General features: G+C 44.0%; 1 protein-coding gene across 2 annotated transcripts in view; it reads left to right on the forward strand.

Moving 5' to 3' along the window:
• Window positions 1-10975: 10975 nt before the first annotated feature.
• Window positions 10976-23411, forward strand: part of ANK2 (ankyrin 2) — a 322811-nt gene continuing 310375 nt past the window's right edge. Inside the window, exon 1 of one of the 2 annotated variants that reach the window (XM_083459163.1) lies at window positions 10976-11802. In XM_083459163.1, the coding sequence (XP_083315289.1) occupies window positions 11728-11802 (75 nt within the window). In that variant the 5' untranslated portion in view covers window positions 10976-11727. The remainder of the gene's footprint in view (window positions 11803-23411) is intronic. The other variant, XM_083459168.1, reaches the window with a different exon arrangement.

Genomic DNA, 23411 nt, shown 5'->3' on the forward strand with positions numbered 1-23411 from the left:
AGGAACAGAATTGAGCACAGACATGTAGGAGTTGCTTTGCCAAGGTGCCCTGCGATTTATAGGCTTGTAGAAAACATTCTTTTTTTAGGCGGCACACAATGCCAATGCAGTTTCCTTTTCCAAGCCACTGCTAAAATATTTCAGTACTGTTTTAATTTTTTTTTAACTTAGGCTTGATGTGGATAGGGGCAAATGCAGGGGAGGGGCACAGAATAAACTCTTAGGAAGTTTTATAACTGAGCGTGCTCTCATAATATCCCCGCTGTAGCTGACGTCCTGGAAAACAGAAATTAATGTTAAGTTACATGATCCAGAGAGCCAGTGTAGCATAGTGCTTAGTGCGTTGGATTAGGACCTGAAAGACCAGGTCTTACTCCAACTAAAACCACTAGGTGACCTTACGCCAGTCACTGCCTCTCAGCCTAACCTACCTCACAGACTTCTTGTGTGGGATTCAACAAGAAGGGGTAGAAGAACGCTGTATACAGCCTTGAACTCCTTGGAAGAAAAGGTGGGATATAAATGCAATTAAAATAACAGTTATAGTGCTACCATTTAAGAATTACCATTTAGTATACAGATAGGATAATTAGACATGGGATCTTACTGTACTAGATGTGTACAAGGGAGGACACAGGTGGAGAGAGGCCTTGCTGGCTGTTCTTCCTTTGAAGCTGTTAACTTATTGAGGATATACTAGAGAAAGCCAACTGGAGCATATTGCAGAAGTGCTGGAAATGTTCTTGGTAAGGTTTCTGTGTTGATCTCCATGGGGCAAGTTTTAGTTGGTGATTTTGCTGTTGTGGGATTTGGGAAAGTCTCATGCTCTTGGTTTGTATTAGATGTAACTAGATATTTTTTAATTCTTGACTTCAAAATAAGGTAGTTGGAATGCATGAATACTTATGCTGACACAGTAAGTTACTGTTTTTACTATTTTGTATCGCCCTACAAAACACACACACAAACAAATTTTAAGATTCCTTTTGGCCGTGGCAGTGGTGGGTAATGCTGTTTTTTATTTCCTGGCCAAACAGGCATCAGACTTACTAGAAAGAGTCTCTGTCAGCTGAGCTACACTTAAATCTTAAGAGAAACCAAGACACATTCTCTGCACAGCATTGACAAATTTTGGAACGACCAAGAATGCTGCTGACTCTTGTCTAGGATATGCCAGAATGATACATTATCGGGCCACTTTTTCCAATGGTTGCAGCAGTGAGGTCTTGTAGAGAAAAGAAAAATCGTTCCATAAAGGTTAACTGATATTTAATTTTAGAGCTGAATTTCCTTGTAGCCTAGACATTTAGGGCTTTGACTAGACTTAGTGGCAAAAAGGGTGGGCTTTGTGCCAAGTTTAATATATCTTTGCTGCTTTTGGTACAACATAAATCATGAAGGCTTGTTTGCCTCTCTCCTGCACAGAAGCTCAGAATATATGGCATCATGGAGATATAGATCTACATAATGCACTGAAATACACAGCTCCCCAGCTCCTTTTCTGCAATGTTGCTCAGGTATTGCAGATCAAGACACGTCAAAAATTATCAATACATTTGCATAAAGGGACCCCTGATAATTAGGTCCGGTCGTGACCGACTCGGGTTGCGGCGCTCATCTCACTTTATTGGCCGAGAGAGCCAGCATACAGCTTCCAGGGCATGTGGCCAGCCTGACTAAGCCACTTCTGGTGAACCAGAGCAGCACATGGAAACACCGTTAACCTTCCCGCTGGAGCGGTACCTATTTATCTACTTGCACTTTGACGTGCTTTCGAACTGCTAGGTAGGCAGGAGCAAGGACCGAGCAACCGGAGCTTACCCCGTCGCGGAGATTCGAACCACCGACCTTCTGATTGGCAAGTCCTAGGCTCTGTGGTTTAACCCACAGCGCCACCCATGTCCCAACATTTGCACAAAGTTACATAGCAATTCATGGTAAAGAAATAATTCAGACACCCAGTGTGATAGATCTATTAATGTGTGACCACATACCTTGTGCCTGTTACTTCCCCGAAATGAAGCAAATATAGCACACACAAAAATGTAACAAAAAAACCCCATTTAGTGAATTAAACTTCTTTCATTAGGAACTAAGAGCTAAATTCATTTGTGGCCTTGTGCAAAATCATTCCAATGCATTGACTCCAATGCATCAGGAGAATAGAGTTTTTCCCTAAATGGAAGCTACTTTTTGAAGCTCCAGCTCCAGCAAAGATACAACTTTGAATAACAAACTAGAAGCAATTCTTCATTTGAATTATGTGCTGCTTTGGATATTCTACTAGCAGAAAGGCAGTTTACATGTCCCTAAATTGTGGTTATGCAAAGTTTACTGCTGAGGCCTATATATCCACAAGTGTTCATCTGGGTTTTTTACTGTTTCAGTGGCACTCTACTCCCACTCTTGGGTTCTTTTGGTGGTGCTGGTGGCAAGACAATTTTACAATCAGTTTACTGTATTGTATCTTGGCAAATGGCACAGGGGAAAGAAGTTAAAAGGTCCCTGCATCTCCCTCTAGTGGCTCATTCCAGTATCACTACAAGTGACTCAAGATTAAGCACAAGCACCTCAACCAAGCAGATTAAATCTAGCTGCAGGTGGTGTCCCAGCCTAACCTGCTGGCCACCACTGCTTCTCAAGCTTCCACAGTTATAGCAAAGTCCAAGAGATCGAAACTCTGTATGTGCTCCTTCATGGAGAGTTCAACCCTATCTAAGGCTGGTTGCAAAACCAGGTTGGTTTCTCCATCCACAGCATCTCCATGTCTGAATTAAGCCTCTACTTGTTCACTCTCTTTGGTCCAAAACCATATTCAAAGACCAAGAGTCTGAAAGACTCACTGAGACTGAAATGGGTTGAAAGGAGAGATAGAGCTTAGAAGACAGTGGCTGCTTGTAAACATGGCAGGAGCCACACAAAAAACCATTGCAATTTAGGAGCCGGCCCAAGCTTGATAAACCTGAGTTGCTAAGTACTCAGCCCAGTATGTTGCAGCAAGAGTCTTCTGCTGAGGGTGGGACAATTGGCAAGCCTGGATATATCAGGTTGATCTCATTACACACCCTTTGAGGTGCATATGCTCTTTATTTGGCCTACAATATTTTCTATGCATAAAGAAACCCAAGGAGCAGTGAAACCAGGCATTTGTCTTCATTTTTACTTTTTCATACACCAGTTCCTTCAGATTTTCATTATTTCTGTTATTGTATGTACATGTTTTCCTCCCATTAGCTGTGGAAGACGCCTGAGGTTAGCTGCTTCCTCTCTGTTTGGCCTTTTCCCTTCAGTACTTTTCGTGCCAGGAACTGCCCACTCTCTAGCATCTGGCAAGTATTTGTACATATTCAATAGTGATGAAATGGCACAACGAAGCACACTCTGGCAAGTTTTCATGGTCTACTTTCTATCCCATAACTTAGCCCCTGCATTTTCTTGGCCCTGGAAGGCCTAACCGGAATCTTTGAGTCACCAACTTTTCATTCCAGTTCTGCATTGTCTTGGTTATTTTACTGAAGTTCTCGTTGTGATTAATCCAGTCCCACTATACTACTTCTGTCATGAAAGATATTATTGCCAGATGGGGTACAAAAAGGAAACAAAATAGTGAAGTTTTACACAGAGTAGGTTAACTGAAATTAATGACTAACTTAGCTCCATTAATTTCAGTGGTTCTACTGTCAGTTGGACACAACCCCAAGTGCTTTCTCCTAGTTTAGTACTCCTGGCCTTTAGTCCTGATTCTGTTTTATCCAAAACTCGGTAGCATATCAGTCAGTTTTTATTCTGCTCTCCAACATCTTACTGATCTCTATCCTTTCCCTCCTTTTTCCAACCATTATTGGCTAAGGAAAAAGGCAAAAGCTGGTGAAGAGTCCTTTGGGAAAAAAAGTTAGAAAAGGGGGATATGAAGATATTAGATTGCTGATATTCAGGACACAATTTACCGTATTTTTCACTCTATAGGACACACTTTCCCCCCTCCAAAATTAAGGGGAAATGTGTGTGTGTCCTATGGAGCGAATGCAGGCTCCTTGGCTTCAGCGATAGCAACACAAAGCCTCCGAAATGCAGAGAGAGCACTCCCTCTGCACTCCGGAGGCTTCGCGTTGCTTTTGCTGAAGCCTGGAGAGTGAGAGGGGTTGGTTTGCACCGACCCCTCTCGCTCTCCAGGCTTCAGGGATAGCCGCCTGAAGCCTGCGGAGCACAGCACAAGTTCCTGCTGCGCTCCGCAGGCTTCAGGTTCCTTTTGCTGAAGCCAGGACAGCAAGACTCTCTTGGCTTCAGCAGAGAGGGAGAGCTGTGCAGCGCCCCTTCAGCCAAGTGGGAGGAGAAATGGAAGGGGCTCTGTTTCTCCTGCCGCTTCGCTGAAGGGGTGCTGAGCAGAGAGGGGGAGATTATTTTTTTATTGTTCTCCCCCTCTAAAACAAGGTGCGTCCTATGGTCTGGTGCGTCCTATAGAGCGAAAAATATGGTACTTACTCTTTTTCTAAAAAACAGCCACCCTACCTGGTTATTCCATCATATATGAGCAAATCATTAGAAACAACCCTGAGCCCAGGCAGTAGGCATGTGAATCAGATCCATTCCTGGTATACATCTATATAGAAGAGGATAAGACCTGCTATTGATGCTCCAATACAACACCATTGTATTGGCTCATCATTTGTAGGAATAAACCTATAATGAATGACTGTGTGTGTGATGCAGCAACTTAGTGTAAAAGAGCTGATTCCTGGACACTGAAGGATGACTCATTTAAAGAATGGCAGTAATACAGAACTGATTTTCTTCTAGGAAGGAAGGAAGGGAATGACTAGTCCAGCATTCCTCTGAAAAAGACAACAACAAGAAGTAGATAGTGATCTAGCACAAGGCTGGATATGATTAGGTATATAAAAGCTTGTTTTGGAGGCAATTGATGGATGAGTAATACAAAATGCTTTTGGTCAGCCGAGGCCCACAATTATGATCAATCACGGATATGCTTCATGTTGACAGCTGTTTTATCACAGAAGTCTTTATCATATAATCTTCTCAGCAAGGATGCAGTTCACCATCCATAGTTCAGGTCCATAAGCTCTAATACAAATTCAATATTCAGAGTCTCCTTTCAATGTTGTTCAAGAATAACATTCAAATCAGCTAGAAAATATTATTCCAATGAAGAAAAACAAGGGGTTCAAACACCTGTTCCAAAACTGGACATTCTGTTCCCCAAATAGATGGAAGACCCTTCTGGGAAAATGTCAAAGGAATGAGATTTGACTATCAATATTAATTGAAAATATTTTTATCCTACCATTCCACCAGAACATGACTCAGTTGATGAGGTGCATTACAAGATCAATAAAACAATTCAAAACAAAATCAATTAGTTTACTTCAATAAAGAATAACTACTTATTAAGGGAGGCAGCTAATAATGAAAACAACAGGAACAGACTTCTTGCAAGGATACTCCTTTCTTTGTTCAAGATTAAATTAGCATTTTGGGGTAATGAAGGGTATATATAAATCACAGGTAATATGTGAAAATGCTTTTTGCCTTATGCTTGGGTTTCTTAATTAATGTGTTGTCTTTTTCAGGCTCAATTTTATGCACCCTTGCCTTGGAGCAGGTCCCACTGAATTGAGTGGGACTTTGGTTTGAGCAGAAAAATTGCAGCTTAAGGGTATAACCTTCATTGTAAGGGTGTGATTTTCCCACAATTAAACAGTTCCTTTATTCATTTATTTTATCACTGTGGTGGTGTTGATACAATTAAACATTTAAAAATTCCCTTCAATTTCAGTGGGAATGATTTCAACCTATATGTTTGCCTTTATCACTTGCCTATGCAAGTTCATTCCACAACAAAATTTGTTATTCTTTAAAACTCTACAGGGCAGTCTTTCTTCCTTTATTACATGTTGATGCACCTACTCCTCTCTGGAATTTATAGAGGCTAAAATCAGAAGGTCAGCAATTACATTACAAGTAATAAGCCAGACTGCAAATAACATATAAAAACTAACAATAAAGCATAGCAATAGCAATGCCTAGTTTAAAATTGCCAAGGTTTGTTGAAGTCAGTGAGATACAGACTGATAGATAAACCAGTTAATAAAGAAGTCAGCTACCCAGCCATCCTACTGGATGTTTGTCTGGGATTCCCACTGCCAGGTTACCAATCATATTTAAAAATGCAGATCAGCATCATTTTAGAATGGTTGCAGCAGGCACATCACATTAATATCAGTTATACCCTCATGGGCATAGCCAAGTGGGGCAGGGAGGGAAAGCTGTCCCCAATCAATAAAAATCAATAAAAATACATAGCAAACTGGGGTTCTGCCCCCCAACAAAAGGCCTGCCTCCCCCTTAACAAAAATCCTGGCTATGCCCATGTATACACTCAAAACAAGCCAGCCAGCCTTCGAGTTTTTCCAAAGGCTTGCTTGAGAGTGAAAATATATGGATTTCTAAAACACAATACAGAACCTGAAGATCAGGCTTTAAGATGCCCATCATCCAAAGTTATATTGAAAGCAGCTCTTAGGCTTCCTTATGTGAAGGAAGGAAAATCAATTGCAAAAAAAATAAAGCACTAGAGGGGGCTTTTAAATCAAAGCCTCTGCCTACAATAAACGTATAACATACAGTTCCCTCAGTGATCTATCTTGCATTAAATGTTTTTTTTTTTTATTTCAAGTTTACTTTGAGGTACCTTTATTCCTAGCAAAGGCCAGTTTTGAATGTTTACAATCTTTGAAACAATTCCAATATTCACCAGTGTCAGGTTAAGATGCTTAAAAGCATGGCTGTTCAGTAAATATCCATGTGTATGACTGAAATGCGAGTCACATTTAGCTGAGAGTAAGTCCCACTGGACTGTGTATAGACTACACCTGAGTAGATCTGCAACCCATAGTTCTTATTCTGCAGAAGGGATGGGGAACCTGTGGTCCAGAATTTGTTGAATTCCAGCTTCCATCACCCCTAATTTATGGCCATGCTGACGAGCTGATGGGAGTCCAACAACACCTGAAGTTTCACAGGTCCACTGTCCCTGTTTTAGAGGTAAGTCAGGGGGACTGACAGCTGGATAAGCATCATTTGGTTAGACTGTATTACCACAACCACCATGGCCCTTAGGCAGTTAGATGCAACAGGGAGTATTGGGGAGAGGTTTGCTGCAGATATGTGTTCCTGGGAAGAACTATTAAATGTATTTGTACAGGGCATGTCTATATATAACCATGCTATAGGACAAAACCTCTTGACACTGCATGTAGTGCATGCTTCTATAATCGGATGCACAGACAAAAAGCAGGAAAGAAAAGGAGTTTAAGAGAAGGTTAGTTGCGATTATATAACCATCTTATGCAAGAAGTGATCTGGAAGTAGCTGGTAATGGTGCAAGACCTTCTGTGGGATGATAATTGAAATGTTTCAGAATAAGTGGATTATATGAATGTTGCAGGCCACTTATCCAAAAAGAGCAACTGGACTGTGAAATCACTGTTCTAATGGGGGTGGGAAACCAAGTCAACAAGCATTTTTGTTTTGAAAGGACATTTTAACTCCCGGGCACAAACAGTGGATAATGCATTAGGGAAGATAGGAGGAATACAGCCGGCTTCTCAGGATGTCTAGAGACTATTGGGGTGGGGGTGTTATTTATAAGTTCTTGTTGGGGTCAATATTTAATTTTGGAGATGCATTATTTTTGTTGGTTTTGGAAGACTATTTTTGCATTAGACTTTGTTTTGAATTATGCATGGAATGTTTCATTTTATTGTATATTTAATTAGATGTTTTCCTTAATTTTAAATGTTGCTATATTTTTGTGACTATTAAGAGTGAATTATGTGATTTCTTTGATGTTGCAAGCTGCCTTGAGCATGGAAAGGTGGCTTACAAACAAATGATGATGGTATAAATAAAAGGTTTCATGAGACCAGATTAATCCAAAGTGGCTTTAAATGATCCTACAGATGGCACTATATTTATAAATCTGGGGGAAGCCTACAGCAGTTGTGTGTGTGTGTGTTTAAAATTTGTAAAGTTTTAAGCACAGAAATATATATATTTATAATGGAAGTGCCATCACTTGATGGAGCATTCTCATTTCAGCAGTTTATGTTTTACATAATGCGAAAGGATGGCAATTGCTATGGGAAGATAATGCTGCTCATTTGCTACATGGAGGAAGAAAACATCAATTTAGATTCATTTAAATAGCAAAAAGGAAAAGGAAATTTTACAATCACAGCTTTCTTCCTATGCGAATATTGATTACCAGGTGTGCAACACCAGGAAACACTTGAACTTGAGGTCTGGCTGACATTTGCTTCAAATAGCCAGTTCAGAATTAGGGAATGTGTTGTTCCCAAGCTCAAATTTACGCTATGCCAAAAGAAATAGAAGGATGTTGAAGATGTTTGCTGCAGAATGAAGAATACAGGTGGATATGCAAATCTGTGTAAAGACCTGAACTGGATGTGTATGTTTAACACTGATATTGACACACATACACAGATGTATGAACAAAATAAGCAGAGGGGAAAGGCAGAAAAACAGGTCTGAAACTCATCCACACAAGCATCAAGTGAGTGGTCTGTGGAATGGAATACATTTACATCCCAACATACCCAACAGTCCTGTAGTGACTATTGATTTTTAGGAACGAGATAATGTGATCTTTAAAAATATCTTGATCCAAGTAGTTCTGGGAACCCTCTCTGCTGAGCCAAGCAGAGTCTGCCAATGCCAACAAATTCCTGTTGCCAGCCACTCTTTTTACACTTTCTTAAAGCATCAGGCACTACCTCTGAGCTGATCTTTGTTGAAATCAATGGGACACCGTTCTTAACAAATAGATTTATGACGGAGGTTGCTGTCTGCTTTATATCCTCTTGTCAATACATTTTTCCTTCTCTGCTCCTATTTCGATCTACTCTCCATAAATTTTCAAATCTGTATTCTTCCACAGAACTGGTCTTTTATACACTGAAGTGTTAGTCTGCACCTGCTCTGTATAACAGCCTTGCTGTTGAAGTGTCATGCATTAAGGGCTTAAATGACCTGGGGAGACGTACAGTAGCATATATTAGCTATTTGTGCATTTAGAATTCAGATGTGGCATCTTCTGTAGATGCAAAAAAAATGCACCATGCTCCAACTTGTGTTCAGTTTCAAAATATAAACATAGGGATACTCTGAGGACAGAGGAGTATATTTGGCATTCTAAATGACTCTGTTGTATTTCACGTCGTCTTCACCAGTTTAAACATGTCAGGAAATTTACTCATATTTTCCATCAGTAAAAAAATGCATTGAGATACGTCTTTTACAGAACGTGCCCTCCAAGACATGACATATTTGATATAAATGCAGGGCATGCAGACTAATCCTCTATGTCAGTAGTTCCCAGTTAGCTATATGCTGTGGATTCGAGGCCTGGATGATATCTCAATATATCGCCCAGGACCAGTATGAGGAGCAGACTGCAATGTCGGCTTCACTCAGCAGTATATTGCTGTTGAAACCACCAGTGCTCCCAAGTCCCTCTGCTAGTGACTTCCTCCAGCAAGCTTTGCTAGCAGAGGGACTGCGGTGGCGGTTTCACCAGCGATATATTGCTGAATGAAACCACCATCCCATTCTGCCCTCATACTGCACAGAGGGAGAAAAAAGCCACGAGGCACCAATACAGCTTGTTCCTCCCTCTACATCTTTTAAGCGCTCAGCTGAGGAGTTTGCGGTTGCCGCTCCCCTCGGCCGAGCAGGTAAAGGGTCCCCCAGCTGTCTGCCATACAAGCTGGAGGAGCATCGGGGATGGCTCTGCTGGGGATGGGGAGGCCAAGGATCCTCGCTGCTCTCCCTGCTCGTATAGCAGATATAGCACTACTGACTCTAGAGAGTCCATGCCACAATTGTGCTTATGACACAGTCCTACCCATGACTGTGCAAAAGTAAGTCCCATTGAGTTCAATGGGGCTTACATCCAGGTACGTTAGGCTGTAGGAATGCAGCCATAATGTTGCCCATGAAACGGACCCTTTAGGCAGCAATCCTGTACCAAGTTATCTGGGAGTAAGCTCAGATAACTCAGAACGCCATGGGAGTAGCATATGGGACACGGGTGGCGCTGTGGTCTAAACCACTGAGCCTCTTGGGCTTCCTGATCATAAGGTCGGCGGTTCGAATCCCATGATGGGGTGAGCTCCTGTTGTTATGTCCGAGCCTAGCAGTTTGAAAGCAGGCCAGTGCAAGTAGATAAGCAGGTACCGCTGTGGCGGGAAGGTAAAGGGTGTTTCTGTGCGCTCTGGTCATGCTGGCTACATGACCAGGAAAGCTGTCTGTGGACAAATGCTGGCTTCCTCAACCTGAAGCAAGTTGAGATGAGCAACGCACCAAATAGTCGCCTTTGACTGGACTTGACCGTCCAGGGATCCTTTACCTTTTACCTTTACCTAGCACAGGCAGAGAGGCGTTTGCTTCTGTTTATCCCACTGGTGCGCCTGCCCTACGAGGGATGAAGCTGCCGAGCAGCAGCATGAGAGCGAAAGCCCTTCCTCTGGCGACCACACCTCCGCTGCACGCTCAGGCCACCGCCTCTGCCTGGGTGTGCTCACGACGCCTACAAAGCCGTGACAGGGAAAAATGAAGTCACTGTGCAGGACAGAAATCCTGCGAGGTGCTGGGGTGGGGTCCTGAACCTTTCTTCATGGATTGGATAGCCCTGCATTCTCACTCGCCCGCCTCCAGTCCTCAGCCACACACGACTGCTGGACTCGTGCCATTCACACACCCGGCTGTCTTCCTTTCCGAAATATTAACATGTGGGAAACCGCTCGCCCACCTAGAAACGTGCCTCGCCCCTTCTGCGCCTCCCCACCCGTTTCCCCCTTGTGCCACCGCCGTCCGCCAGCAGCGGCAGCAACGGAGCGAGCCTTCTTCCAAGGAGCTGTCCATGACCTCATGCAGAGCCGAGCCTTCCTTTCCTCTCACCTCTGGGCGTGTGTGTGAGGGACAGAGAGCTCCTATAATAATCCCCGCGCTGGTGCGCTTCGCTCTCTTCCCACCCCCGACAGATACGGAGGCGCGGGCGCGCGCATACACACACAGACACACACAGAGAGAAGAGACTCAGCCTGGAGGCTGGCGCTGCACTAAGCCGGGCGGCTGCGGCGCGCCTGAAGAAGCGCCCCAGCTCTCCAACCGCCAGGGCGCAGCGAGGGAGCCGAAGCAGCGGCGGCGGCGGCGGCCTCCGACTTTTTCGGGGAAGGTCATTCATTGACCAGTCGCGTGCCCTTCTTCTCGCCCTTCCCCTCCTCTCTGTCTCTGTCTCTCTTTCTACGCTCCCCCTCCACCCCCATTGCAGCGTCCAGCCTATTGCAGGTTCGGAGGCGGGCTGCTGAGGGAATCCGGGCGTGCTGTTTTGGCCGGCGACGAGACCAGCTCTCCTTCTCCCCTCTGGCCGAGGCTGCTGCGAGAAGGGCGGCTGCAGGCGGGACGGAGGAAGGTGAAAGGAAGAGGCGAGAGGGACCTCGGGGCATGAGCAGCCCAGCGCCTGCCTTCCGTTGGCGCCGGCCCGCTTGAGGCCGGCAGCTGGAGGAGTAGCAGAAGCAGCAGGAGGCGGCGGCGGCGGCTGCTACCAGACCCAGCACGGCGGGACTGGAAGGAGAGCCGCACGGGGACAGCGAAGAGGACAGGAAGGAGAAGCCCCCGAGCGGGAAGATGGCTTCCCCCACCTCCCCGGGGGTCCCTGGAGGCGGGACGTCGCCCCAAGCCAGCCAGCCACGCCTTCGGCAGGTGGGTGCGCTCACACGGCCCTGGGGAGGAAGGGCGGGAAACGCCCTCGGAGGGGCGCTTTTACCTCAGGCTGCAGCAGCCGGAGGCGCGAAAACGGCCTCTCCGCGGACGCGCGCAGTCGTTCACTCACCCGCCCTGCGGCTACGAGCTTAACTTGCACCTGTTTGAAGGAACCATATTGCGAATGGGTGGGATGGGATGGGGTGGGGTCTGCTTGGAAGTCAAGGGGTTCGGGATAACAAACTTAGGCTGGCATGTGCAACGGGATGGCGGGGAGGAACGGACGCTGTGGGTCACACGCAGGGCTCCAGCTTCCATCCATCACACCGCTCCACCTGCCCTCGGTCTCTTCATGTTGCCACACTGTCTGGCAAAACCACTCAAAACGGCGGTGCTCTTTTTAATACGCTGGTCATCAGGACAGACGCTACTTATTTAATATATTTGCACCCCACCTTTCTTCCTTCACTGAACTTAACATGGTCTTATAGGGGCTTTTCAAGTGGGCACCCACTTCCTGGCACCCACCCTGATCTAATGGCTCCTTAGCTTCAGCAGGGTGGCTGCACCATAAGCCATCAGGCCCACACACACAGCACACCTTGATATGGACATCTAGCCTATGAAAAACTGACAACACCGTTTAGGCATGTCAGACAAGTATCTTGACTTAAGTAATGGCACATGGTCACCATACACACTATGTTGTTTGGAAGGGTCATGTCTTAGTGGAGGAACATTTCCTTGACATTTCCAGGTAGGGCTGGGTATGCTCCCCATCTGAAACCCTGGAGGGTGACTGTCAATCAATGTTGACAACCCTGAGCTATATGGACCAACAGTCTGACTTCGTATAAGGCACCCTGCTATGCTGCTTTGTCTCGGACAGATGTTAGCATAGTAGTTTTCCCTGACTGATAAGAGCCTACAGACCTTATGTGAATGCAAGCACCTACCATGGTGCTACAGCTACAGGCTGACGTGCAGTGCAGACCACTAGCCAGACACTGCATTTTGCAGATTTCTTTGCAGACACATGATACAGATACTACTATATACAAAAACATAGCATGGCAACCCACACGTCAAATACTGCAGCACTCCCCCCCTCTAGAGAACTGTACTGATCCTACACAAAACAAACACAGTGTTGCATGGCTTACAGACCACACAAAAGATATAGCGAGGCCCATCTACACATTTATACTGATTGGCACAGTGCCTGGCCCGGCACTCACTTAAGTCCAGCAGTGGGTATTTCCCACATGAAGGATTCAGTTCAAGTGCTTCATTCTGACATCGTAAACAATTACCCGTTTCCCGTCAAACATACGACCAACTACGTACTGGCAGCACCAACCATTCAAAGAAACTAACCATCTCATAGATGAAAAGATCAGATAGAATAAAAAATTCATTGAGGTACAAAACGCATTGCTTGCAGATCACAGGCCAGTCAAAGACAACACAACTGCAGACAGCATGCTGCATGGCACAAAAGAGCTGTGCAGTTTGACAGACATAAATAAGCACTACCTGCCTTACACAGACACGCCATAGCCAACATGTTATTGAGGAATGCAGATTGCAGTTTACACTGTGCATGACAATTGCTGCAGTCTTTGCGTGTCTGTGGATGAAAGTGGAAGTGTGTCACAGAATCAAGAAAGTATTGCTGATGCATGGGGAGTGCAGAGGTCTGAATTCTATATTTTGCTGCGTATGCTGCCACCATGCATTGTTATACTATGAAGATAGTGAAGTTTGGCTCTGGTATAGGTAACAGAGAAAGGTTCTTTCCTTGGTTACCAGCTCAGCCTGGATTTTGTCACTGGTAAACAACACAGGAGACGACAGGAAGGGAAATGTCATTTGCAAGAGGTCTGAGCTGCAGTACCAGCAAAGGAGAGATTTCAGTGAGTGTTGAAAGTTTATAAACATGAAGGTTATCTGGTAATAACCTTTATATTAGGCCTTCAAAACAAAAACAAAAACAAAACGACTCTTGAACTTCTAGTGTAACAATTTTACTGATACAGAGCTGATGTAGGCTTAGTCATGCTTAGAGCACATTCACTGAAATGAAAGGGACTTGGAATACTGTAGGTACACAGTACCTGGACAGCTCGTTTGAATTGTACAGAAATTCATACTGCCCTTGATTTTTTCATTCTGTTTCATAACAGAATCCTGTCCCAACCCCACCTTTCTGTTGCCTTACTTCCTTTCACATTTTCTCCTTTTACTGATATAAACTGACTCATGAGAAAAGGTAATGTCTAGCTATGTGATCTGAATTTTAATGAATGTGGTCTTCAGTGACATTCATTAAATTGTCTAAAATGAATTTGTCTGCTGCAGAGAACAGAGCTCTGCAAAATTCTATTAAGATTCTGACAGTAACCACATGCCTTTGTCAAATGTGTGTGTGTGTTTGTATAATAAAACACAGATATTAAAAGTGATATCTGTCACCTTTTGCTTTATTTTTGCCAGAATTCTAGTTTTCATACTGATACCTTATAGCAAATGATATTTGTTCATATCAAAAACTAATTGATGAACAGCTGTTGTATACTTTCAGTTTTTATAGTTGGACTGCAGCTATGCACAGATGCAAGTTGCTAATTAATAATACAACTTTTCCCATAGTATTTTCTCCCATGCGTTATTCCTCTGCATATATCTTATTGAACAAACAAAAAAGTAAAATAAGGTGAGAGAGGTACCTTGCAGGGAACTGGTGCATCAGTTTGCATATATATTTAAATGTTTGCTAGAATTGTTTGTCATTCTCCACCTGGCCTGATTTTTATCCAGTGTGATACAACAGAAATGCTGCCAACTTCATACTGCTAAAAAGCATACACTTATATGTGTACACGTATTTTGGAAGTGCTTCAGAAGAAGCTGAAAAAGAAAGAGACTGCATTCTTGGAGGATTACAGTTTGATTATAGGTGCCATGTTGGGGTTCCTTCTTTTATATATTAAACACATTTGTCAAGGAATTATATGGTAATGTAAAAGGGTTTGGTGTTTTGATTACCATTAAAAATGCAGATGATTTTTATAACAAGTAACAATGACTCTGTATTGAAAGATGAGGCTGGAACTTCATAATTTATTTCTGGCTCTGGTCAGAAACACCATTATAACAGACTCTTTTAACACTTCTTCTGGCACTTTGTGCTCCACTGCCAGCTGGAAACTGGAAGTGGGGGTAGGGAGAGAACTGAACTTGTACCAGAGCTTAATTTTAGAAGCAAGAAAAGTAATTGCAAAATTATTTGGATCAAGTAATCTTATTCTTCCTTAGGAGGGCAGTCCAGGGAAAATAGGAGGCATTGGACCTCCTTCTCCAAAGGTCATTCAGCTCTCACCACAGAGAGGAGGATATGCTAGGAGCATAGGAAGGTCCATTGGTCAAACTAGCTCACTTTTGTCTACATTGATGGCAGCAGCTGTCCAGGGTTTCAGGTAGGGGGTCTCTCCTACCTACCTGGAGATGCCAGAGATTGAATTTGGAACCTTCGGCTTTCAAGGCAGATGCTCTACTACTGAGCCATGGCCTTTACTCATCCCCTTCCTTGAAATGTCCACATCCCTAACTCGATAACAACATCGGTAGAGCAAAAAATGGGGAGATGACCAGAAGAAGGGTTGGATCTGAAGGATTCCATCCTTCCCAGTCTATCCACCTGTCGCAAAACCAGAGATTTGTTTTTCCACTCATTGTTTCCAATGGAAAGGGAATAGTTCTAGAAGAAAATCATTTAAAAGAAATCTGAGTGCTCCTTTGCCCTCACTTCTGCTCTGTCAATGAAAACCCAGCAACTTGTTGGATGAGGTGGAATAACTGACTTAATTTCCCCAATTCCCTAGCCTCAGGATTGCATCTGAAATGTGCTTTCCAGCCTTCTAAAAGAATAAGACTGAATTTGCAGAAGATGTTTGGCTTGTTATGGGTTGGTGCCTGGAAACTGTGACTTCAGTTGTGGAAGTGCTGTAGACGGTGTCCTCTGACTGATAAGGTGCATGCATTGATACGGATTGTGAATGCTAAGGCTGGACCTGTGAACAGCAAGTAGCAAGTGGATTTAAAAGTCTCTGGTGCATAGATTAAAATAACATTACTTCAAATTTTAGAATGTTTTCCCCTTCCCAAACTATATTGTTGGTATTAACTAGCTTGTGAAACTTTCCTGTGCTTAATGACATCAACATTAAGGCAATCGTGTTAACTTAAGTGGGATTTTTAATATATAGTATTGTGAGATATCTTGGGCAGGATCCAGCTAATGAGTCCTGTCAGTGAAAGCCCATGCAATGACTTCTGCTTGCATATGTAAGCTTTCCCCCATCTACTCATGTGCACCCTTCTCCAAACTGGGTCAATGTTTGTGTCAGGAGAACCACCAGAACAGTACATGGAAGGGAGGAGAAGGGGGGCTGGCTTGTCCATGAGGTGGACTGAGATAGATGCCTCAGGTAGCAGAATCCAAGGGGTAGCGCTGCTGCATGCACCCTGCCCACTGCTGCTTCCGGGTTCTAACAAGATCTTGTAAGAGTCCTGCAAAATCTCACAAGATCTCACTGGAAGCTACAGCCACTTCTCCTTGCTTCTCCAATGCCACTCCAGGTACCCTGCCCACCCACCCCCACCGCAACTGCGGCTTCTGGTGAGATGTTGCATGAGCCCTGTGGAGATCTTGTGGAGCTCTTGCGAGATCTCACCGGAACCCAGAAGTTGCCGCCATGTGACCCCAGTAAGTGAGGCTTCGGAGAGGCAGTGAGGGGGCATGAAGGGCAGCACTTCCCTGTTTCTCCTCAGGCGGCTAAACAGAACAGGCCGCCCCACCATCTGGCAAGCTGAAATGCTTGTCGTGATTAAACAGTTGATACAGCACAAGGCTAAATTGCTCCCCTTAGCTCAGGATGAGAAACATTGTTCATAAGATTAAGAACCAGAGGAGCAAAGGGTGTAGGAAATTGTAGAATATATATTCTTCCTGGTTTTCTAGCGATTTCTCAGGCCCCAACTCCTTGCTTAGCCTTTTAATTGGCTAGGAGCGGTATACAGACATTCTTGGATCTGGCTACCTACTCCTAGACAACCATGGGGCCACCTGATGCTAACAAGGCCTTCAGCGTGGGCTTAGTTGGTCAACCTGTGTTTCTCTTTGACACCTGTATTTTCCTGATTTTCCTTCCTTTGATATGGACAGCTTATGCAGAGATGAAACCTAGACCACAACGATTCAAGAACAACAGTGGTCTCACTCTGTAAAGGGATAAATAGGGCAGGCTGGTTTAACTACTGAAAACAGCTTTGGTAAGCTTGACTCATTGCATTCATTTTTAATATTTGATGCCTTCAACACACCGCAGGTTTAAATAATAGCTTATTGGATCATATGGATGAAATGTTGACTATTTTGTAAATTTTCCAGAATTGAACGAAGTGAACTATATTTTGAAAGAATCTGCCTTCTGAATAGCCTTGGATGGATTTGAAAGTGGATTAGATAGATTTGTGGAGGGTAAGGCTGTTGATGGCTATTAGTCCTAGTGGCTATAAGCAGTGTGCCTCTGAATATTAGTTTCTAAGAATCACAGGTGGGGAGAGTGCTGTTGCTCTCAGGCTCTGATTGTTGGTTTTCCATAGGCATCTGGTTGGCCACTGAGAACAGGCTGCTGGACTTGCTATAGACCTTTGGTCTGGTTCAGCTGGTCTCTTCTTATGTACCTTGGCTTGGTCTTAAGGAATGGGAGGAGGTTATGTGATTCTTCAAGAGATGGTTCCTGAAGCTACACAAAAGGTAAAATCAGCAGTGTTTGCTCATGAGAAGAATGAACCCAAAATCCGTATCAGGGCAATAACTTTATTAGGCCAACAGAAGTTTTTGCAAGCTTTTGAACTCTCCACAGCTGATCATCAGGCTAGATCAGGGTTTCCAAACTTGGGTCCCCAGCTGGTTTTGTACTATATTTCCCAGCATCCTGGCTACTGGTCCTGCTAGCTAGGGGTGATGGGAGTTGTAATCCAAAAACACCTGGAGACCCAAGTTTGGGAAATCTTGGGCTAGATGGTAAATAAAGCGAAGTGGTGGGGAATTAGCTGCAGTTACTGCTTTTCCCTGAAGTATTTGATGAGGAAGAAGGTGATGCTCCTACTTTCCTGCTCCTCATCACCTACCTGGATTGTTTCATTCTGTGGGTACGAATGCCACAAAAATACGTAAGGTAGAGCTGGTTGCTGATTGGGGCCTTTAAATGTCAGAAACGGCAAGACCTCTGAAATGAAATAGTACTTAGGGGTTATCATTTTTCTAGTTTATTTTAAAGCACTCAGGTCAGGTGCATGAAATTATTTCTTATTAGGCATTCTCTAAATGTTCCTGTAGGCTGCCTAATTCACTAGCAGTACAACAGCTGTCACTCAACAGGGCAACGGAAAGTAAAGGAAGATCAAGGGTGATGCTGAGATTTGAGCTGACTGCACAATTTAAAAGAGACGCTAACTAGCAAATGCATGGAGATAAAAATAGTAACTCAACCTGTTAAGTAGTGCTGCCACCGCCTCTGGATTAGGTGGATGACTTGGGACAAACTAGATGCGACACAAGAGTTCTATTTCATAGGAACGTAGGATGCTCAATAATGTCTACAGGGTTTTCTCTCAGTCCTATGTGAAGATGCCAGAGATTGGACCTGGAACCTTCTGCATGCAAAGCAGATGCTCTACCAGGGAGCCATAGCCCTCCCCAAATATTGTCTAATCTGATCTGACTTGTATCTGCTCTCCAAGGTCTTTCCCACCATGTTACCGTTGCTGGCATGCAACCAAGGAAACGGGGGTAATTGGCAGGCCCCCAGCTGGTTCTAGCCCACCGGCTGGTGTGCCATGCAAACTCCAGTCCTTAGTGCAGCATGAATCTGCGACCCAAGCTTCAGAAGCTAGGGCATGCTGCTCAGCAGAGTAAACACTATGCAACAGAAGTGTCAGGAGAGGCTGTGTGAGCATATTTACAAGCAGTTTATTCAGCATACATCAGGACAAAAGGAAACATGTCTGATCTCCTTTGTGTCCAAAGCAAGACAGCTAAAGCAAAAGCTATACACAAACGGAAGTTCCCAGCAAGCTGTGCTGGAGTGTAAACAGGCATGTGACATGCAACAATCCACACATCTGTTCTTAAGGTGAAACGGAATATCCTAACAACCTGAGCCCTTTCACAAGAAGTGTCTGGATGAAGGACTGTTCTAACTCCCTGCTCTATACTCACCACTAAAAAATGCCTCCTGCTGATTTCCAACCCACAGAAGGAAAACATCCCTTCCAATACCTGTACCTTAAGCGGCCATTCCCCACCTGCCCATGCTCTGTTCACACAGGCAGCCTGCCATGGCTGCTTTTGGATGAAGACATCATGGAGGAAAGTAATGTGTAACTCCATATCATGTCTAATTTGGCTGTGAGCAGTCTCTGATGCAATTGGTTGAGCATCTTGTTACCAAATTGAAGAGTCCCCGGAGTGCTGAATTTAGCTGGTGACATTCTTCTTTTTTTCCGGAGGTGGAGGTGAAAATGAAACTGTGAAGAATGAAGCAAAGGGTGTCAGGATGTATTATCTAGTGCCAGCAACTCAGCATTGTGAGTGAGACAGAAATAACAGCATGAGCAGCAATACTTGTACAGGCAGTACCTGTCCAATAATAAATATATTATCCACACTTGCAGCCAGAGAAATAGTTTCATGCACTGTCAAATGTCTCTCTCTCTCTCTCTCTCTCTCTCTCTCTCTCACACACACACACACACACATTTCCAGGGGAAACCAACATGGTGCCCTCAATATGTTTTGGATTATAACTTAGGGTTGCCGTATTTCAAAAAGTGAAAACCAGGAAACCACCAAAATTGTTGAGGGTCTGAAGGGCACCACATTGGCTACCCTGTTCTATTTTAATATCAGGTCAAGTCTCTGAGTATCTTGGTTTTTTGTAGCCAAAAGAACTGCACCCATATACAAGGGCATAGTCATACCTAGGGATTGTTAAAACCAGCCCCTACTGGGGGTGCAGGCCCTGGTGTGTGTGTAAAAATCACTTACCAGGCATTGAAGTCCTCTTGCGACACACACACAGGCTCAGAACTCCAGCACCTGCTTTGCCTACAGAAGGAACCTGCCGGGATGTCCAGCAGGAAAAGTTGCTGTTGCAGCAGATGCAGGAGGGGATGAAAAGGGGTCCTCCAGTGGATTCCAGGCAGAGAGCAGTGTGGGCACCCTATCTAGCCTGAAGGAGACACCTTTCTCCTGTCCAGGCACCCTCGCCTGCTTCTCATATTTTTTTTTTCTGACGGGGGGGGGGGGGCGCCAATACAGCTCCTTGCTAAGGGACGCCTTGGTATGCTTCTGCACAAGAGAAGGGCATTGACAGACTTCAGGGGAGGAGGGAATGCCTGAGATATTCAGAAACAATTGCTTTGCTTTGCTTTGTTTTTAAGGTGAAATTCCTAAGGGGAGAACCCAAATCAATCAAATGAGGACTCAATGGGGATGGGATCCTAACTGATTACCGTACTGGGGGAGGGGGTGAGAAAAATAGGTGTGAAGGGAATAGAGAAACTGCAAAAGGAGGTGGTAGGAAAAGACACACATAATCTCATTGTCTGAATAGGTAATTTACTGATTCATTTTGAGAAGCTGCATCAGATGGCATGGTGATGGTGGCAGCTCCACTCAACTAACCTCCCAACAGCTGAGTCACTGCTGCTTACTAGGAAGGAGAGGGGTGAGGCAGCAGGGTACTGTCACTCATGCATAGGAGGTCCCAAATGCCCACTAATTTCTATGCTTCCCATGTCCCACGCTGTTCCTCAAAGTCTGCTTTTTAGGGGGTATCTTGGGGTGTGGGTGGGCTGCAGCAGAAGAACGAATTGGGGAGCCTCATTCTGCAAACCCAAGTCTATTCATGGTTCTTAGAATGCAATAGCAAGTTTATTATGAACATATGAACTTTCCTCATACAGAGTGGGCTGCCATAAATGGTTGATGGGCTGCAATTAATCTGGTTATCTGTACATTTATACAGCAGGTGGGCAGATTTCTGTCTTGTGGGATCTACTTTTTAAAAAACTAGTACCCTGAAATCCACTAAGTGGAGCCAGGTGCAAAACATTGGATCAGGTGAACAGACATATCCTAAGAACTAAGGAGCAGGGTATTGCTGAACAACTGCTCAACCCAGGAATTTGTCATCAGTACCAGAACCAATCTCACAACACACAAATTCACTCTTTTTCAGCAAACTATCGGCAGTAAGGTGGAGATAGCTTCTTTGCTGCTGCTATTGTTACATAATTAGGAGTCAGAAATCCTTGCTGATCTACTGCAAATGACCTGGAGATCTCCCACTACATTCCAACCTGCCTTCTTCTCACCTCTCCCTTTATAGTATATCCCCCAGTAAACCACTCTCTTTCAAAACAGGAATCTTTTGACTTTTCTGGCACAGCTGTGATGCAGGAGTAAGATGTTCATTAGCTTTGATTTAATAGAGAGAAGCCGATAGCCAGTCGGGAGAAAAGCTTTGGTGGCCAGACATAGCTGTCTAGAATGTGCGTGGCCCACATAGAGGGCATGGGAATAGGCCAGTCTCCGTGAGGCAAAAGCCTCAGATCAATTTGCTCTGAGTCCAGGGAAGAACCTTGAGGGAGGCACCAAGGAAAGAATGGAAACAAGCTATGTTAAATGTGCAGTTGCACAACTTGCAGTTTGATTCCAGTGTGGCTCTTGACGGGTTAAGCAATTAACCCATCCCTAGTTAAAAAGAATTAAATGAGTTGTTTTGGAAGGTCATATTTATACAGTGGTACCTTGGGTTAAGTACTTAATTCGTTCTGGAGGTCCGTTCTTAACCTGAAAATGTTCTTAACCTGAAGCACCACTTTAGCTAATGGGGCCTCCCACTGCCGGAGCACGATTTCTGTTCTAATCCTGAAGCGAAGTTCTTAACCCGAGGTACTATTTCTGGGTTAGCGGAGTCTGTAACCTGAAGCGTATGTAACCCGACGTACCACTGTATAGGAAACAGCATCAGCTTGAGAAACTTTATCTGAGGAAGAGTTCTGGATAGCTTGAAAACTTGCACACTATTTTGTGATGTTGCTGTTGACCTCATAAAGGCATTGTCCTGATATGGATTTTGGCATGTTAAGTTTCTTTTCTCAGTAAGCTTAAGCTCTTATTCCTCCCCCACCCCATTTTTTCCCCTTTCCTCTTTACAGCCCAAACCTAAGCATCTTTAATCAGATATAAATCTCACCGAGTTCCATGCAACTCCCTCCCAAATAAGATTTCAGAAGATTGCTGCCTTAGCCTTTCAATTTAATTAAATGGGGTTTTCCCTCCTGTATTCGTCATCTAACACGCTCCTGGTAAAACAAAATACAAAGTTGTGGACCAATTACCATGCCTCGTGAACTTCATGTGTAATCCATGACTACCAGATCCCTGGTGGGTGATCAGTGTCTCATTCAGTGATGGATTATAGGCAACAGTCTTGGGCCTGTGTGCTTTGTGAAGTATGAACTATCATGTAAGATCCAGTCCTGGGATTAATGTTTGAAGTTGGATTTTCAGTAAATGGTCTGATAACACTATGAAATAATAGTTATGTGTGTTTTTCCTTCCAACTGCTGGGACCAATTATGCGTGACTGTTCCACATTTTTTTGTTGGTAATCAAATCAAAGCTGCAGTTGAGTCATACATCACAGCTGAGATTCCCACTATGGAAGAAAAAAAAATCTGACCACAGTGACATTGTGCAGTCTGAGAACTTTGTATCTTTCATTGCATCCACTTGCACAGCTCTTTAAAAAAATGAAAAAAAAGAATGCCTGCGTGGTTGTAAAATATTCTGGTTTATCTGCGTGCCTTAATTGCTCCCATTGAATATGAGGAGCACAATGGGGCAACGACTTGAGACTTCCCTATGTTAAAAGAATCTTTGTTTGGGCAACAAAAGATTCTTTCATCAAAAAAGCCTGCAAAACATTTGAGTGTTTGCTGTGTTAACCCTTTTAAATTCAGTTGCGCTGCTGCATTCTAAACTAATCTGTTGTCCTTTCTAGTACCTGAGCTTACTTTTCCTCAGCAACTGCTGATAAACAAAGCATTTACTGGTGACCTATGGAAGGTTGTTTAGCCTCATAGTTCTTATTTCTGCCTATTAAGCATTATTAATACCAGCAAAAACTGCTTGAGTGCTTTGCAGATTGCTCTTCCTCATTTTTCGAGAGTATCTGGCTTGACTCACTTGTTGTGCAATCCACCTCAGTCTTTTTACCAATTTTTAACTTTTTTGCCAGCAGCTCTGCCATGAAATACACTGTTAGCATCTGTCCCTGTCTTTTGCATGCATTCTGGGGACAAGAACTAAGTTAATTCATAGGAGGATTGATGTGTCTGACAAGGTGAGGAGGGGGCCAGACTAGATGACCGCAGAACCTTTTTCAGCCCTTGCATGTGTTCAGATTGGTTCACAGACAGTACCCCATTGTTTGTTATTTGATCATATGACTACAGTCTTCCTGGGTCAG

This window comes from Podarcis liolepis (genome assembly GCF_965112155.1).
Source record: "Podarcis liolepis genome assembly, chromosome: 9".
Classification (NCBI taxonomy): domain Eukaryota; kingdom Metazoa; phylum Chordata; class Lepidosauria; order Squamata; family Lacertidae; genus Podarcis; species Podarcis liolepis.